Source organism: Papilio machaon, chromosome 6 (genome assembly GCF_912999745.1).
Source record: "Papilio machaon chromosome 6, ilPapMach1.1, whole genome shotgun sequence".
Classification (NCBI taxonomy): domain Eukaryota; kingdom Metazoa; phylum Arthropoda; class Insecta; order Lepidoptera; family Papilionidae; genus Papilio; species Papilio machaon.
Window position 1 is genome coordinate 6,728,707 of NC_059991.1, and position 15,816 is coordinate 6,744,522.

The 15,816-nt window shown below is 32.5% G+C and overlaps 2 protein-coding genes across 2 annotated transcripts; both read right to left on the reverse strand.

Annotated features, from left to right (window-relative positions):
- Positions 1 to 114: 114 nt before the first annotated feature.
- Positions 115 to 7,385, reverse strand: LOC106715068 (cytochrome P450 4c3). Its single transcript, XM_014508277.2, has 10 exons — positions 7,182 to 7,385; positions 5,939 to 6,028; positions 5,603 to 5,713; positions 5,304 to 5,489; positions 2,065 to 2,261; positions 1,766 to 1,835; positions 1,375 to 1,576; positions 1,068 to 1,219; positions 474 to 659; positions 115 to 308 (listed from the first exon to the last, which is right to left on the reverse strand). The coding sequence occupies exons 1-10, from the start codon at positions 7,336 to 7,338 to the stop codon at positions 130 to 132; spliced, it is 1,530 nt and encodes a 509-aa protein (XP_014363763.2). The 5' UTR covers positions 7,339 to 7,385; the 3' UTR covers positions 115 to 129.
- Positions 7,386 to 9,679: 2,294 nt separating this feature from the next.
- LOC106714744 (putative gustatory receptor 28a) lies at positions 9,680 to 12,437 on the reverse strand. Its single transcript, XM_045678426.1, has 4 exons — positions 11,412 to 12,437; positions 10,787 to 10,855; positions 10,100 to 10,189; positions 9,680 to 9,751 (listed from the first exon to the last, which is right to left on the reverse strand). Exons 1-4 carry the CDS (start codon positions 12,435 to 12,437, stop codon positions 9,680 to 9,682), a joined length of 1,257 nt encoding a protein of 418 aa, XP_045534382.1.
- Positions 12,438 to 15,816: the final 3,379 nt, after the last annotated feature.

Genomic DNA, 15,816 nt, shown 5'->3' on the forward strand with positions numbered 1-15,816 from the left:
ATAAGTAATAATATAAAAAGATGAAGTCTAACAATATTAACCGAATGTTAGTTTTGTACTTAATATTACTAAACTTAAAGTTGTCTAATTAAGATTAAAATATTATAACGCCACGTCAAATAAAATTGTTTAGTTATTCGTGACTCTTTTTTCTAAACTAATATTATAATCATCGACAGCTTTCATCATGATGTCAATTTTGGAGTTTATTTGTGGGACAGGGCCGGACTCCTCTTCCCCGACAATCTTATAACGCCTCACTATCGCCGACAACGCCGTCTTCATTGACATTAAAGCATATTGGTAACCTGAAACACATCATTGCATATTATTACTATCAAAAATAAATAAGCATATGTGATATATGTAGCCGGAGTCAATTGTAGAGTGTCGAGAGCATTATAAAGGTTGCTAGGTACTCGTAGGTAGGTCTCTTTAGACTAATCAAATAAAAAACATGCGATGTACGGTACCGAGACAATTCCGAGGTCCACTGCTGAACGGCATAAAGGAACAGGCGTACTTCAGGTTGAACCTCTCCGGCAGGAACCTGTCAGGGTCAAAAACCTCGGCGTCCGGGCCCCAGTACTTGGGATCGCGATGCAAGCCCCAGATACTGACCGCTGCTCCTGACCCGGCAGGAAGAACTCTACCTGAAGCTATGATAAAATGATACTTGTAAAGCTATGGAAAACAAAGTACACTAATTAATCTCTATAAACTACACACATGTGACAAAGTATTTGCAATTATCGCTGCCGCCAAATGCTAGTAATAGTATTGGATGTGTCAGGATTTTCTCCTTTGAATTTAAGTAATACCCACATAAATATTGCATATTCACATATACCCACAATTCAAACGTTACATACAGCTACATAAAAATCATTTAACGGTCCCACATTTTAGATTTTTCATACTGAATCTGCACTAACAGACATCTTTAGTAATTGCACAAAGTGACTTGGCACCTTTACTACCACTTTTTTGTACAGTGAGCACAAAAAAATGTTATAAATTATGTATTTAGATTGTATGTAGATGTATATATATTTTTAAATACTTACGTAAAGTAACATCCTCTAAAACTTTTCTGATAATGAACGGTACCGGCGGGAATAATCGTAGTGATTCCTTTAAAACTCTTTCCAAGTATTTTAATTTTAACAGATCCTCCTTAACCAATGGTCGATCGGAGTCGCCGAATACTTCTTGCAATCTAAAAATTTTAGACTGTTTTTATGAAATGAAATCGAATTATTAGGCCCACACAGAATAAAAGGATGGTGGCCACCGAAAAAAAATTTGGAATAGACAACGGAAAAAAAGACTTCAGGCCAAATAGGCACTGTAAGCCCTGATTGGCAGACTTACTCTTCGTATACTTTATCCTGCACTTTAGGATACATCGCCAGCAGTTTGAGCGTGTAGCCTAGCCCCACGGCGGAGGTGTCTGTGCCAGCCACCAGCAATGTGAGTATCTCCTCCCGCAGCTCTTCGTCACTGTAGCCGTGCTCGCCACCGGACAAACGGACTAATAGGTCTAGGAAAGTCTGCTTTTGATAGCTACTTATGTCTGAAAGTTATGATTCAAAACTTTTACTAATTTTATCAATGTACGAAATTCTTGCATTCATCAAAAAGACCACATTTTCTTATAGTTGGAGTACCATAACCTTTCTTTTTCTACTTGAGTTAAAATATTGTTTTACTTTTATTTAACGTACAAAGACTATTTTGTTATTCTACTCGTAGATATAATTACCGAAATCGTGATCAACTTCTGACTTGCGATTGTTTTCTAGTTTTAGTTCCTCTCGCTTTTTAGATATTACCTGAAACATTAGACATGAGAATTTACTTCAGCGACCATTTATATCATTATTTTTTTACTTACTGACTGAAGTATTAGTTGAAACCGGAGGTAAATTATCTGATTTAAACTAAGATCAACCATAAGCTTATTATGATCAAAATAAACTAACTTTATAATATTTTTAATTAACATATTTCATTAACCAAGTACATGCAAGATATAAAAAATTAATATAATATGTACTTTACCTCGTTGGTGAAATCATGCATCACCTTTATATTTTTTTCATGTGACACGTATCGTGGAAATAATTTATAAAGCCAATCTGGTTGCAACCACAAATGAAATACTCGTTCACATACTAAATGTAAAATAATTTGCATAGATTTTAGGAAAGGAGTATCTTTATTATCTTGTGCGTTGATTTTCACGCCCATCGCAGTCTCTGTAAAAATTAAAAATAAAAATAAACAACATACTGAAAGAAAACATAGGCTACTTATTATTATTTTTTAATTCGACAGAGCCTGTGCTGTGCCTGTACTCCTTATTAAAAATAACTCAGAAATTACTTCTAATAACTTTGCCAAATTTACATGATAACTTAACAGCTTTCAAACGACGAAATAATAAATTAAAATTGGTTAACTAATTAAAAAGTAATAAAACACCTAATCTATATATATAAAAGAAAGTTGTGTTAGTTACACCATTTATAACTCAAGAACGGCTGAATCGATTTGACTGAAAATTGGTGGGCAGGTAGCTTAGAACCAGGAAACGGACATAGGATAATTTTTACCCCGTTTTCTATTTTTTATTCCGCGCGGACGGAGTCGCGGGTAAAAGCTAGTATAATATAATAGCGCTATAAGCTTACGGCGTTGGTATTCGTATGCATTTTAATTAATTTTTCTTCAGAATAACATGGTTATTGTGAGACATCCATAGACGATAGATATATGCCACAAAAGACTTTTATTTAGCAAATTCAAAGATCTACAATTTTTTCATACATCATTTTTATGTAGATCATATATTTTGACCCATATAAGCCAATATAGCGAAATTGCGCTTTTTCTTTTGACGCGTTGTTATATTTTTCAATTGAGCGCAGCTACGTGGTCTCAGGAGCGGATTTACGTGGTAACACAAAAAAATACAAATGAATTGATAAACTAATTATTTTTGAAGGTCGTCTAAATTTAAACAAACTGTAATTTATTTAAACGGAATAACACTAAACACCTACGCGTGTCCTTTGTAAGTCATCGATCACGGCAAAACCGAAACAATGAAAAGGTTAACGCGCTTTAAATTGCAGTTTAATTTATACATTTAACGACGTGGAATATCAAAATGACAATTTTTTCCTCTGAAATTTTTAAAATAAAGTGTTTTTAGCTCTAGTAGCTTTTAAATTGAGCTATTTTGTCCTACGTTCTCACATCAAACATCAACAAAACAAGAAAACATCGCAACCTGTACGTTTAATAGAATTCAATCCAAATGAGAAATTATATTTACACATTTCACTGGCTGAAAATGTCATTTATTTTCTATTGATTTATTTTGGAACGTTTCAATGTTTAAATTGACGATAAAAAAAAACATAAAATCATGTCTATTCTTAATAAGTCTAAGATTACAGACTTATAAAACTAAAAATCTTTAAATTGTGCTGCCGATGCAAACGGATCTCTTTGTATTCGCGTTTTTTCTCATAGTTATTGTATACTTATAAGAAAAAAGGAACAACAGTTATCTATTTCAATATACTTTCTTATCGTGACGTTTGCAAGTCTGTTTTAGAATTATTCTTTTTCTAAATTAACTTAAATTCTTTCTTGTGCCTTTTCCTTCAAATTAATTCGTAGAAATTCAAAAATCTCTCGAAAGGCAATCAACGCTCACTGTGCCAGCGTGGTTGACTAAGGCTCAGTCCCTCGGTAGGGATGAATGAACTGACTACAAAATATTTCAATACGTATCACATAACATACTTAATATTATCACTTAATCTTTAAATACATTAACTGTTTTTTTATGTCGACATTTTTTCTATTCATTCACACGCACTAACACTGTTTTTTCTCTTCGAATGATGATAAATGATAGGGATTCGTAACACCTTCATTTAAAAATGTAATAATCGCTTGGAAAAAAAAAAAGATAAGTAATTAATTTGATTGCCTCCGTCTATTACTATTGTCATGAACATGAAAAGACAAAGATAATAGTACAAAAAATAATATTACAAGTGTAGTTAGTGTAATAATCGCTCATTTTCTTTGTTGAACATTTTTCCTTTGCCTTCAGGAAAAAAAACAATTAAATATGTCGTTACCTTTAATTTAATGTGCTCTGAAGTAGATTGGTTTATTTAAAACTAGTTGAAGCATTCGTCTTAGAACGCCTGAATTTTCTTTTTTATACCCAAAATGTGGGTGACTTACGGTACGAATAGACTACGATAGAAATTGATACATTAATGTCGTACTACTCGTATTTACATTTGTACGGATGATTCAAGTCACTCGTGGTCATAGTCGAGTGTACTGTTTATGATATCCTAGTCTAATTCTACCACTAAAGCGCAAATCTGAATTTATAAAACATTTTTTTGGCAACGCATCTGCTATTCCTCTGATGTTCATAGGCTCAGGTTTCCATTAGCATCGGTGAGCACTTAACACTAGCGGTTTGCTCTCCATCACGAAAAACAACAAATACTAAATTGAGAAAGAAAAAGAGGGGGGGAGAGAGAGAGAGAGAGAGAGGCGTATTTTTAGATTTAGGTCCGGACCGGTACAATGCTTATAAACTGCGCCACTAACGCTCTTTTTTATATGAATAGGTGGCAAACGAGCAAACGGTCACCTGAATTCGCCGAAATAGCGAGGCGACCGTTGCCCATGGACATCCGCAAATGTAGATGTGTTGCCTGTCTTTAAGCAACGGAGAAGGGGACGCACAGAAAGAGGGCATTTCCCCTTCTCATACGTCCCCTCTTCCGCCTAATCCACTTCCCCTTCCTATCCTTTCCTAATAAGAAAATAATGTGAAGGGGAAGAGGATTAAAATTAGGCCTCCGGCACCACACTCATCAGACGAAACGCGGAATTACTTCCACTTCACGTCTGTCTTCTGTGTGGTCGTGGTATTTCACCGGACGAGCCGACCAATTCGTGCAACGGATGTTGTTGTTGCTGGCGTCTACCACTGGCTCTAAGGAATTGCTTTAAGTATTAAAGTTCCATTTAATATACATAATATATAAATCTATATATTACGTACAATTTTATACATGTTTAATATACTACGTATAATTTTTCACCTGTTCTTATTTGCAAAGTTTTTCCCGATCTAATTAATTAATAATACTCATACTAATAATCACAAAAAAAAACCTATAAGAAATTATTCGGTAACAATTATTTTTATTTATATAGTTATTGCTGAAAAATTATTATATAATTATACTCACCACCCACGGAGTCCAATGTATATGTGCTTACGAAATTCCACAACTTGACGGGACCTTTGTTAGCATAATCGGTAAGCTTCGATGCTAACTTCTCGCTTTGCTGAGAAAATATCTCAACAAAATTCTCTACAATTTTCGGACTGAAAGCCGGTACTAAAATCTTACGGCGTCGCCTCCATATAGACACTAATTAAAAAAGAAAGCAAAATTTATCATATAATTAAATTGATAGAATAGAAGTAAAGATTCCAGATCAATAAATTCCTTTGCCTTTAAATCTTAAAAGTTAAAAATCATACCTGGTGCAAATATTCCACCATATCCAATAATTTTTCTTATAAAACGATGAAGGTCGTCCTTTTCCAAGCAAGTCTTCAACACAACTTCCAAATCGACTGGGTCTATAACAACTATTGATAAAATATATTAGTGATAAAAGCTTGACAAAAATGCTTGTAAGCAGAAGTTTCATTAACATTTTAATAGCAGATTATTTGAAATTTTACAACTAATCTCTAATCTTGTACGATGTGGTTCACTATAATGGGATTCGAACCCACAATCACGTGATCGAATGTCCGTTCCCTTGACCATTAGGTTATTGTCGATTCAAATTCTATATGCTTTTTACTTACTGAAGTATAAAATATGTCCAACCCAACAGCGTAGTATTCCATCATGACTCATTGCCGAGTAACTTATGCCTTGTAAAGCCTTCATAATGTCTAAAAAATAATAATAAAATGAGTACACCATATTACATAAATTAATACACTCACTAATTACATAAATATTATGTTATTAGCGCAACATATGTTTTTTTTATAATTGCAGAAGTAGGATAGTAGTAGCTTTAGTAATAATAATGCAAAAGGCAGTTATGTTAGAAACCGCGCGCATAGCGAGGAGGTCCCTGTCTCTGCAGCCCTCACCACTGGTTGCTTGAATTATGGGATTCCGCAGCCGGTGTTACACTATTTAGTTATTTTTTTGTAAAATGTATTATATAGATAATAAGCTAATAAATTAATATGTGTATAATAATATGGCTATTTATTTCTTTATTTATTTCTTACTAGCGACCCGCCCCGGCTTCGCACGGGTGCAATGCAAAATATACCTACTACAGAATAAATGCACAATTTATTTAAGGTACTTAAATGGATAAGGATTAATGCTGTATTGTTTAAAATCACTTCGTAAAAGAATAAAAATGGTTATGCTGGGTTATCCCTAAGAGATAGACATATACCATCGCGGACTTTTTCGTTGAACTTTTTAAGGTGAACAATACTGTAGTACATTATTTTGGTCTATCTCGTAGGGTTCAGCCAGCGTTTGCAATATAAGCGCAAAAAAACGTGCTTATTTACGACATCACATTAGAAAACTTTAAATTTATCAGTGTTTCTCTACTATATTATGCATTTATTATACATACAAACCTTCCTTAAGAATCACTCTATCTATTAAAAAAAACCGCGTCAAAATCCGTTGCGTAGTTTTAAAGATCTAAGCATACATACGGACATACAGCGAAAGCGACTTTGTTTTATACTATGTATTGATTTGGAGACTTATTGTCGGAGGCCGTCGTCACCCTGGTTAGTTAGTTCAATTTATTTGCATGTCTCCTCATGTTTCAGAAATTATTCAGATATGTAAATTAATCCTAACATTATATATCATACAGATATTTATATGTTTTATTAATATACATGTTAAGCACCGGTCCATCTTTAAGTGAATGTTCAATTAACTCACAAATATGCGAATATTCAAAAGCATTCATAATATTACCATTAGCACTGTTTCCAATTGAAATTAGTAAACGAAGGGTAAAGATAAATTAGTAAACACGTTCAGAAAATACATCACCATCTGTATTCCCGGCTAACATATGGGCTATGCCTATTATAGGCATCTCCTCTTTGGGGCCCGGAATCTTAGCAGCTAATTCATACATTTTTCTTCTTCTGAACCTGAACACTACTATCCACAACACGACAACAACAGTTATCAACCACAAAAACATGATGCTGTCTGAGCTGATGCTCGGCCACAAGATCAATGCCAGTACTAGTGTAAGGATCTAATGCGCTTTATAAAAACCCGCAGCCTTATTTATATCGAATCCGTCACATTACACAATAATTAGAACCGTCCGTTTTTACACACAGTTGAATTCAATGGCATGTCAAATAAATTGATACTTAGCTGATTCCTGCTATGCTTTACTTTATTTAAAAAATCTATATTTCATGTACCACTTTAGACCCTCAGTCTAACTGATCAATTAACGCACAGCTGAAACAACTCCGCCTACAGACTTGAAAATTTGCTTATAAATTTCTGTTACTACCTAGGCAAACACCAAGAAAGATTTGGACAACATTCTTCTCTTAAAAGTCTCAAGTTTGCATAAAGAATCGTTTTTTCTTTAACAGAATAACTTCAAAATTGACATAGACCCTTTTTAAAAACGTTTTTGACGAAACGAAAGGTAATAAAACAGTGGGGTTAAAGTTTGTATCTAGAAGTTTTTTTCACAGCTTATATATGAGCCTCAGAGACTTAATATGTTGCTTAAGGAAATGTGTTACATATAGGTGAGCTTTATAAAAGACTTTAATGAAATTCATCCCCTAATTGGGGATTACAGTTTGTAATATGTATGTTATTGCTTTGACAGAATTACTTAAAAATCGCCGTAAATACTTTTCAGGAAAAAGAATTAACTACGTCTTACAGATTTTTCCTTAATGTAATGGTGTAGAAAAGAAGGTTAAAGTTTTTAACTAGAAGTTTCACAGAGTAGATACGAAAGATTCAGTTTCACTCAGACAATTGCAGAGCAAGAAGGCGACAGTAGATAATGCAAGTTTTTTGCTATCGTAATCACAGTACAATTTTACTGGTATGCCGGAGACGATTTAATTAAGCTAATTAAACTTGCGAGATTCCCGAAGCATTTTTATGTAAAATAGCTAAGATTAATTTCATAACATTTAATTGTTTCCGTTTCTAAAACAATTATGTACATTAAAATTGACATAAGCCAAAAGGGTTTATTTTATGTTTTTTTTCATTCCCTGACAAAATTCATACAGTGATTAACATAGTACTTAGTTACTACAACGGTGCAATCTAAGATAGAGAATCCGACGGGCGCCTTTACAGCTAACAGAACGATTTTTTTCGTACTGCCCAAAATAATGATCTTGGACCCAAGTTGTGCATGGACGAAAGATCATAAAATATTAAAAATGATATTTTATGATCATACAGACGCCGCAGACAAAAAGTGCCTAAAATGTCAAATCGAGCATATCTTCATCATCACCTCCCTTGCCTTATCCCACTCACTTGAGATCGACGCAAAAGATTATTTAAACCTCAATAACATATAATATATCTCTAACTAAGTAAAAGCTTGTAAAATAAAAATGACTCGTAGTATTTTTTTTATGTAAGAGATGAATTTTTCGTAAAAAGTATTGTGTCCATGTATTAACAGGATTTAAAAAAAAACTGAAAGTGTGTCCTTCTTGACTATGATCTACATCTACGCCAAATTTCATCGAGATCCGATGAGCCATTCTGTAGATACCTTCAAATAAACATCCATCCATCCAAACATTAGCATTTATAATATTAGTAAGATTGTGTTAACAGTAAGAAGTCATGTTATATATTCTAAAGTATGTAAATTATTTCTGATCTATGACCGTGAAGATAATTTACTTCATTTTCCTCATATGGAAAAGAAAAAAAACATATGTTTATATTTTTTGTATTATAAAGTGGCAAACGGCTACCAGATTCGCCGAAAAAGCGAAATGACCGCTGCCCATAGACATCCGCAATTGAAGATGCGTTGCCTACCTTTAATGGATGGAGGCAGACACAGAGAGAATATATCTCCCTGTCCTATGCGACCCGACCTCCGTCACATGCACACTCATCAGACGAAATGCGAAATTGCTTCCACTTCATGCCTGTCTTCTGTGTGGTCCTATTCGTATTGCACCGGGCCGACCCATTAGTGGAACCGATGTTGTTGTTGCTGGTGTATTTTTGCCAGTGTAGTTGCCAGTATTATATAGGTAACTAAAGTCGAGTCAACAAAAGATTTGTAATTTCCTTTTTTAAATTCCGCATGAAAATGCGGAATATTTTCTATTGTCATAGAAACTACCTTCCGCCTTCCATAACTTACCATAGGTATACGTTTTTATAATAGGTAACTAAGTGCTCGTATTTTTTAATTGAAATTGACTGTAACCAGTAAACTTCATGGAGTAAGAGAAAGAAAAAGAGCAGTGTAAATTATTGCATAATTAATTTATTCATTTTAGATCTATTATAAAAATAATTTATAACGATGTAGGTGGATCAGTAACAAATTGGATGAGCATTACGAGGAAAGTCACCACGGAGCGAGCGCCCTGCGATAAAAAAAAAAACATATACTGTTATAAAAACTCATTTCTTATGGATATTATGATGAAAGTTTAGATATTATTGCAAGAATAACCATTGACCTGATAACGATGTAGAGTAGCCATAGCGTCCAAAAACACTGCTGTGGCCAGTAACTGGTTAACTCTTAGATGCATTAAAGACATATGTTGTGACCACGTAGGGAGCTCTAGTACGTGGCCATTCCGAGAGCTATCGTCACCAGTACTACACGTTAGTAATAAACAAATTGTTTGTAATAAAGTAATTTCTTCCACGTAAAGCATAATTCTAGACGAAAACGTAAAAATGATCAGCCTATCTATGTACCTCACCTCCATTATAAGTAAGTAGTCCAGCTTAAACAAGCCCCGGGCGGTGAACACGGGAATTTGGTGCAGTAGTTGTAGAGACAACTGCATTGCCTGCAAGTTGAGGTTTTGATTTCCAAACGTTCGAGTCGTTCAACTTTGCCTGACAGTCAGGTACAAGTCTTGCGGCAATGAACATTTTGAAGGCTAATTAAAAGCTGTGCCGAAATTAATTTCTCTTTATTTCAAACGACGGTGCAACTTCATATCTCACTGCCAAATCCTTTCGAACAGACATGAGTTCATTTTTTGTTGATCGGGAAAAAAACGTAAATCTTTAATATGATATTATGTCAATGTAAAGTACTTTTTTTCCATCAAACACTATCCCATGGTATTTATTGTTATTGTAATAACATGTCTAATGTGTCGTAAATGAAAGGATATATTTAGTGCAGAAAAGTATGCATTTAAATATTATCTAAAAGTGTGCCATACAAAGGAAATAAAAAAACTTAGACAGTGTTTCGATTACTTAATGTGATCGCTTTTATCGCACGCTGATATTAGATTTTACAAAAAAAATATAAGTTATGCGTAGGCTTCCGAAATAGGATCTTGAAAAATAAATAAGAATGTACATAAAAGTAGTACTTCGTAATTTATTGTTCAAAATCGCATTAACGACCGATATAAATAAAAAAAAATTACCTCAGATGTTATAGCAGTACTGACATTATTATTAATTATCTCATGAACAACGAATCCTGTAGACTTTGCCTGGAAAGAAAAACGAAGTATAGGTAGATATTATAAAAATACATATTCATTGTAGAAGTAATGTAAATTTTCGCTTCATCTTGAATATTGTCCTATTAACTTATTTTACGTGTGATTTTGGCTGTCTGTCTTTAAATCACGCAAGCAGTCAAGGTATGAATATAGATGTATGAACAATTACTGTTATTGCATTTACGATGTAAATAGACCCATATAAATATATAGAATAATAGAAAATAAATCATAGTTCTACTAAGTAGTTTAATTTTTTTTAAATAATATAAGGTGGCAAACGAGCAAGCGGCCACCTGGATTCGCCGAAATAGCGAAGCGACCTATGCCCATTGACATTGCAATTGCAGATGCTTTTACTACCTGCCTACTTGACGAAACGCGGAATTGCTTCCACTGCACGCCTGTCTTCTGTCTGGTCGTGGTATTTCACCGGTTGACCCGGTCCATTCGTGCACCCAACGAATATTGTTGTTGCAGAACCTACCACTGTTTATACAAAAAATATAAAAGCATCTATTCTAAGTATAAAATAAATAATTACCTCAGCTACAATTAATTCGCAAAGACATACGATTGCATAGATGACGGCAATGCCTACAATGATATGCCAAAATACATAGACTAGGAACGCGCAGTACCGCGGCGGGTCGTAGAACAAACCAGAAGCGGTGGCTTCCATCAAGTAGAACAAGTTCAGAGTTATCGTAACCAGACAAAAGAACATAGTAAATACTAAAGCCACACCGTATTTCTTGTTTGAATTCTCTGTACTCTCATACAACGTACTAACAATGTTAGCGCATGTCTTTATTTTCTCACACACGCACTTCTCTTGTAGCTGCAAAGCTTTCTCTTCGTTCCGGGCTCGTCTCTCACGGACGAAAATATAATACTCTTGTGAATTCTTATCTTTTATCGCCCTAAGAATTTTATTCACGGTTTTATATCGCTCCTTCACCATCATCAAATAAAAACAGTAATGATTAGCAATAGTTAGCATCAACATTTCGATGTACACAACATCATACATTTTATTCCACGGCAAAGGAGCATCGAGATCCTTCAGGATCATCCATAATGCCCACATTTTTATCCCACTTAACGCCATCTGAATTAAAATCACTATCAATCCAACTAAAGATGTCTGAAAATGGGTTACCGTTTGGAACAACCGATGAAAGGTTTTATCGATATTGGAAAATTCTTCAAGTTCACCAATGCTCTTGCTTAAGCCGAATGGTAATTTCCACATAAGGAACAGTATATACAGAAAAGCTAAAATATCTTGCAGAGAATCTCCGTATTGTTTCAATTTTGTGTCGTACAAGAGTCTCAGTATAGTTTGTCCTTCTATATGAGAGACGAATGAACAATAAAAGTAAAGACTGTGCCAAAGCAGAAAGAACAATAAGCCTACATAATTAAAACGATACTCAATTTTTTCTCTGACTGAATTTGTATTGGCAGTAAAAATAGTAGTACCCATTAGACTCATCAAATGTGGCACGAGGTTCAGAGATTGAATTTTCATCAACATCTTTTGTAAAAATTTCAAATACACCGACATAGTGAACTTCGTACTAGTAGTTCGACTGTAGTTTTTTGAATACGTGTTTATAATCCAAGGATTACAGGTGCTAAAGGAATTGACGTATTAAAATAATGCTGCGTAATTAACTTCGTCAAACTATTTCACTTACGGTGTAAAAGGTATTATTAAATAATTAGAGGAAATGGATCGTCATTTAAAGAACTATGTATGACGAACATAAACCTTGATGAGGACATTGGTAAGACTATGAAGTCACCCACAATGGGGGTATCTTACTAGAATAAACTCAAAAACTAATAGTTTTCACACAGCTCAACAAATGCTAGTCACCATGTGAATTATTATTCATTAAGATTTTAGATAAAGTGAATGAAATATATATAATTGTTTTAAACCACGAAATAGTAAATCTGCACTTTATTAAATTAAAAACTCTGGATGGTATAAACAGATAAAACAAATAAAGGTTAACACTTTAGTTGATAAATAAAACAATCTTGTGATATCGCAATTATCCAACAGATATTTAGATATTTTATTATTGAAAGTTGACATTTACAATGGTAACCTACATTATTGAACATCGTAGGCATTTTTCATCTCGATTAACGAAAAGTTAGGCGTGTTATATACAAAGGTTTTAAGTATATTTGAAACTATTTTTTTGTATATATAAGCGCTATACAACTTTACAACAACTTTTTAATCGCAAACAAACAGTATTATCGTTATATTTCGACATTTAAAAACAGTGAATAGCAGAATAGTTTAAGTGCTTGCATCAAAACATACGTAACGGACCCAACTAATGGAAATTAAAAAATAATCTCTCATCTCATCCGAGATTCCTAGTACAGATTTATTACAATTATTCATAAACAATTGAGTTATTTTGTTGCCACTTAAAATAATTCGTAATATAAATTCGAAAAATAATTCTACGTAAAATACAATTCGGTAGACACATAAATGTTTTAATTTCAAAATGTTGCAATTATAAACAGACGTCGAAAAACAAAACAGCAGAAAACATGCATTAGTGTGAAGAAAATACCTCATGTCGATAATCGACGAAATTTAAAATTTGTGACTTAATCGCAAAAAAAAAACGATAAATTCTAACAAAAACTTAAATTAACTAAAGAGATCAAAAAGGTTGAAGTTTACTTACACAATGAAAAATTTATAATTGCAACACTGATGAAATTTTTAAATTATAAAAAATGGTAGTTTTTAATACCACAAAGGCAGTGTGTTTCAACATCGCTTACATACATATGGCACAAAGTAAATTGTAACAATTGTTACGGTAACACTGTCATAATACCCGGTCATAGCTGCACGTCGACCATTGGAAAGAGTAGCATTTTAATACGAAATATCCCATTGGTACAATATTTGCTAATCTTTACTGTTTCAAGGGATACAAGACATTCGAAGATTTATCGTTCTAGAAGTTGCATACTACTATAAAACCCCACAGTACATTTGACGTCATTTAAGCTTATTCATATAAACATTTGCTTAAGGAATATTCGTAAATACGTTCCACATTTATATACACAGAGCAAAGGCCTCTATTTTTCACTAAAATATATATCACTGTTCTTTAAAAAAAATTACTTAATTTATTACCTACTTGAAAAAAAATTGCAAATTAAATTGAAAAAAAAAAGATAATTATGCAATCTCCGTAAGCATAGCTGATCATTTGATTAGGCGGAATGTAGTGATGGAATAATTGCAATTTAATTCTTATCACGAAATTCAAATTAAAAAAGAAAAAAATTGTAAAAAAATAATTATATACAACAGTAGTTGTTTATTTTTTTCAGCAAAATTGAATAAACATGCTAATTCAATTGTTAATTTTTAACACTAAAGATTTTGTTAAAAAACAAAATGACAAATGACAAATTCATACTTTAGGTTCCATAAAAAAATCTTCCAAAAAATAATTAATAATGAAAAATATTAATAGATTAACTAAAAGTAAATTATAAACACTTTTATGAAATCCGTTTGTCACGAAATTAGCGATTGTAAAAAAAAAATAAGGAAAATCATAAATACCTTGGTGGCATGAAGACAATCACAATGAGACACTTTGTGAAACAATTATCTATTGTTGAAATAATGTATTCTGATGCGTAATTACCGCGTACCTCCATTACCTTGTCAAAGATAGGGATAAAAAGTGAGGGAGATAAAAAAATTTAAAACAAATTACCATTAAACTACATCTCACCATTAGTTACAAATAACTTTATGAAAACAAGAATGCGTTTCCATTTGTTTATATTCAGCATTCATTGGTTAATGTAAGTTATAAAATATATTAAAATAAATAAAAATAAAAAATCGTTATTAGATTTTACGCTCGTAGATTCAAAAATATTACCGGAAAACCCTATTTGTCGTAATATATGAAATTATCAATTTAATTAATATTACATTTACCATTACTCTATTTTATACTTTTTAAATTACAACATTTCAGATTAAACTTTGAGAATAGTGTATTAAAATTGATGTATGAACTTATATTTGAGTGCTCTCTTTGTAATGGTAACAATATTTTGCAAGATAATTTTCAAAAGTTTTTACGACATCTGATTTATTTAAAAAATCTGCTTCAATATTTTTATTTTTAAAACAGCATAGATATAACGGTTTGGGGATTTTATAGTACGCATATATACATTTATACAAAAATCTACATATAGTTTACAGGAGCTATAATTTTCCACATCCAACACAACCAATCTACATTATGCGAAAAAATAGCAATATGTATTTATAGAGTAAGATAATTTCCATCGGATTGTAGAGTTAACTATAGTATGTAATGTAAAATGTATTTAAGAAGAGCTCGAAATTTTTGTCATTTTTTTAACATTATTTCATTTAGAATTTAAACTATTTTAATCAAGAGGCATTTTAACATGAATTTAAATTTTCTTTATTAGTATTTTTGGAACTAAATTTTTTAATATACATTTTGTAACATAATGCGAAATATTTCGATACTTTGATTATAATAGTGTTGCTATTACAAGGCAATTAATAGCTCTATATATTTTGTCGCGCATAGCAAATTTACTTATAATTTTTAACAATATTTCTGATCTAAAAATAGCAAGAATTGCAACTGTGGAGTTAGGAATAATGAATAAATATTTAATATTTTATTATCTCAGCATGTCTATATGTAAATAGTTTTTTTTATATACTATTATATAATAGTAACTTTGTTTTTGACCACTCATTCTTAAACCACACATCTATTGCTACATCCGAAAGGCAAGCGTCGTAGGTGACAGTGCAATTTCTACATCAATGGGTATTATTAATGAAAAAAAAACACCAGTCGAATAACAGTAGCTGCCATTCA